The sequence below is a fragment of the Camponotus floridanus genome, unplaced genomic scaffold (assembly GCF_003227725.1).
Source record: "Camponotus floridanus strain SB8 unplaced genomic scaffold, Cflo_v7.5 scaffold321, whole genome shotgun sequence".
In the NCBI taxonomy this organism is placed as follows: Eukaryota; Metazoa; Arthropoda; class Insecta; order Hymenoptera; family Formicidae; genus Camponotus; species Camponotus floridanus.
In genome coordinates this window covers 65,200-67,325 of record NW_020229461.1, presented here as the reverse complement: position 1 = coordinate 67,325, position 2,126 = coordinate 65,200, and the positions used below count along the sequence as shown (strand labels likewise).

General features: G+C 34.4%; 1 protein-coding gene across 1 annotated transcript; it reads left to right on the top strand.

Annotated features, from left to right (window-relative positions):
• The first annotated feature begins 1,125 nt into the window (after positions 1 to 1,125).
• On the top strand, positions 1,126 to 1,891 carry LOC112638566. Its single transcript, XM_025410557.1, has 2 exons — positions 1,126 to 1,137; positions 1,211 to 1,891. The coding sequence occupies exon 2, from the start codon at positions 1,211 to 1,213 to the stop codon at positions 1,889 to 1,891; it is 681 nt and encodes a 226-aa protein (XP_025266342.1). The 5' UTR covers positions 1,126 to 1,137.
• The last annotated feature ends 235 nt before the right edge of the window (positions 1,892 to 2,126 follow it).

Sequence of the window (2,126 nt, the reverse complement as noted above, 5' to 3'; positions counted from 1 at the left end):
CATTAGCAGTCAAGCTTACCGGACACATACATAATAAGAACTTAGTCGCGATTCTAATTTTTCTTTTGAGACTTAGTCTCTAGATACAATAGAATTGTATAACAAATAATATTTAAATAAAAGTGATTTTTACTCACCATCTTCGATCTTCTGCCAACTTCTTGAATCGCCCTGTCACTTCTCCAAATCTCCACCGAGGTAGAGCAGTTTTGGGAAAGAACAGCGGTCCTCTCATACATCTGCGAATTCCATCAACCGGTAAGTAATAAAATTCAATAATCAACTAATTATTTCTTTAATAACTCAACTTTAATCTTGCATGACAACTCAACTATTCTTACTACTTTAATAATTTTTCCTGAACCATACCTTACCATTGCACAGACTTTTAGTTTTTCTTTGTGATTGAAATTCCAATTTCAACCGGTCCTCAGTATTAAATACTTAGAGCGTAGCGCCGTTCTGGTCAGTCACTTGATGTGCATTGGGTAGCATACTACTCCTCTGCCGTTTTCATAAAGGGATTCTTTTGAAGAATTTCTTTATGGATTCTGAGCCGCTGTGACGGGACGTCTTGCACATCGATACTTGACCTCGAATGAAAGACTGGCTCTTAGAGGATCTGTCGAAATAATAGACTTTATGCACTGGCTTATAATTCAATTATTAAAATATTCAATTAATTTTATACTTACTTAATATAAGCCAGCCGCTTTTATTTTTATGTCATTAAGTGACATAGTCTGTATCCATATATCCCTTCCTGTCTAGACACTTCTGATCGAATCTGAAAATTTTAAACACAAATTAATAATTCATAATTATCATTCAATATATTTATATACACATTTTAACAATCTTAATACGGAACATATGCTTTTAAAACTCTATTTCAATATTTAATTCCTATTTTTACTATATTATTTTAAATCTCTAATACTTTATCTTACCCTAATTATTTTCAATACTTTGTTTTCCGAATATTTTACAGACTCTATTTTTCAAACTCAACTATACTCTCATATTTTTATTAAATCAAATATCCAACTCATTTATTTTATTTTATTTTCTTAACAGGACATACACACTGAGAGTGTATATTTCTACCTTTTATTAATCTAAAATTACTACATCATCGTAAGTAACTATCATACTTAACAAATTATCATTAACTCGCACATTTCCATACTAAAATGAACCACCTTTGTAGATGGTAAATTCACGTAGAGTTGATCAGATAACCAATAGAGTTTACTCAGTTCGCGAAGGACGCGTCCGTAGGCGTGAACAGATTCGCCAACGATTTATCAGGAGTGGCGTAACCATTCCTCGCCAACTTTTCGTAGATGTCGATGACATTCCTATAGAAATCGAAACCGCAATCAATAACCACGAGGAATCAGAATTCGAGTTATCATTCGCACCTCTCTCTCTGGATCCAGCGGACATTCCAGAAAATCACGAGCACGACCCCCTTGAGGAACCTAGCAACGAACTTAACAACGGCATAACAGAAATCGATTCTGACAATCTTAGTGAATGCTCTACGGTCATCCTTGATGAAGTAAATTCAGAAATATTATTCAGCGCCTGGGAAGAGAATGCTGAAATTCACTCGTCAAGAAATATAAACATACAAATCTCACCGCCATCTACTCCTCAAGACTCTCCCCCATCTTCTCCTGTATTATCACCCCTGTGGCCTGGTTACATGCCACCGAGTTACTCTCCATTAACTCTCGAAGACATCGAAGATTTTGAAAGATCAAATTTACAACGAGAAGTCGAGCCCTTATTCTCAGATGAAGAAGAAGCTGACAGGCTCGCCGATGAATACGCAAGTGCCTTAATCGAATCACTCGATAGGTCCATTGCCGAAGATGAAGAGTAAAATCTCTAAACTGTATCAATAAATTTCTACATCTATTTTTCGTTTTCCATATACATACATTCTATGAAAAAATTAATCTATACACACAAATATATACTACAAATGTATTTATTAAATTGTTAATAATAAAAATATAAACATATTATATATTTCCAAGAACAAATTGAGTCAGGTTCAATCTACCTAGAGTTTATTTCCAGTCGTCAATCCTCTCACACAAAGAAGCGAAATACTC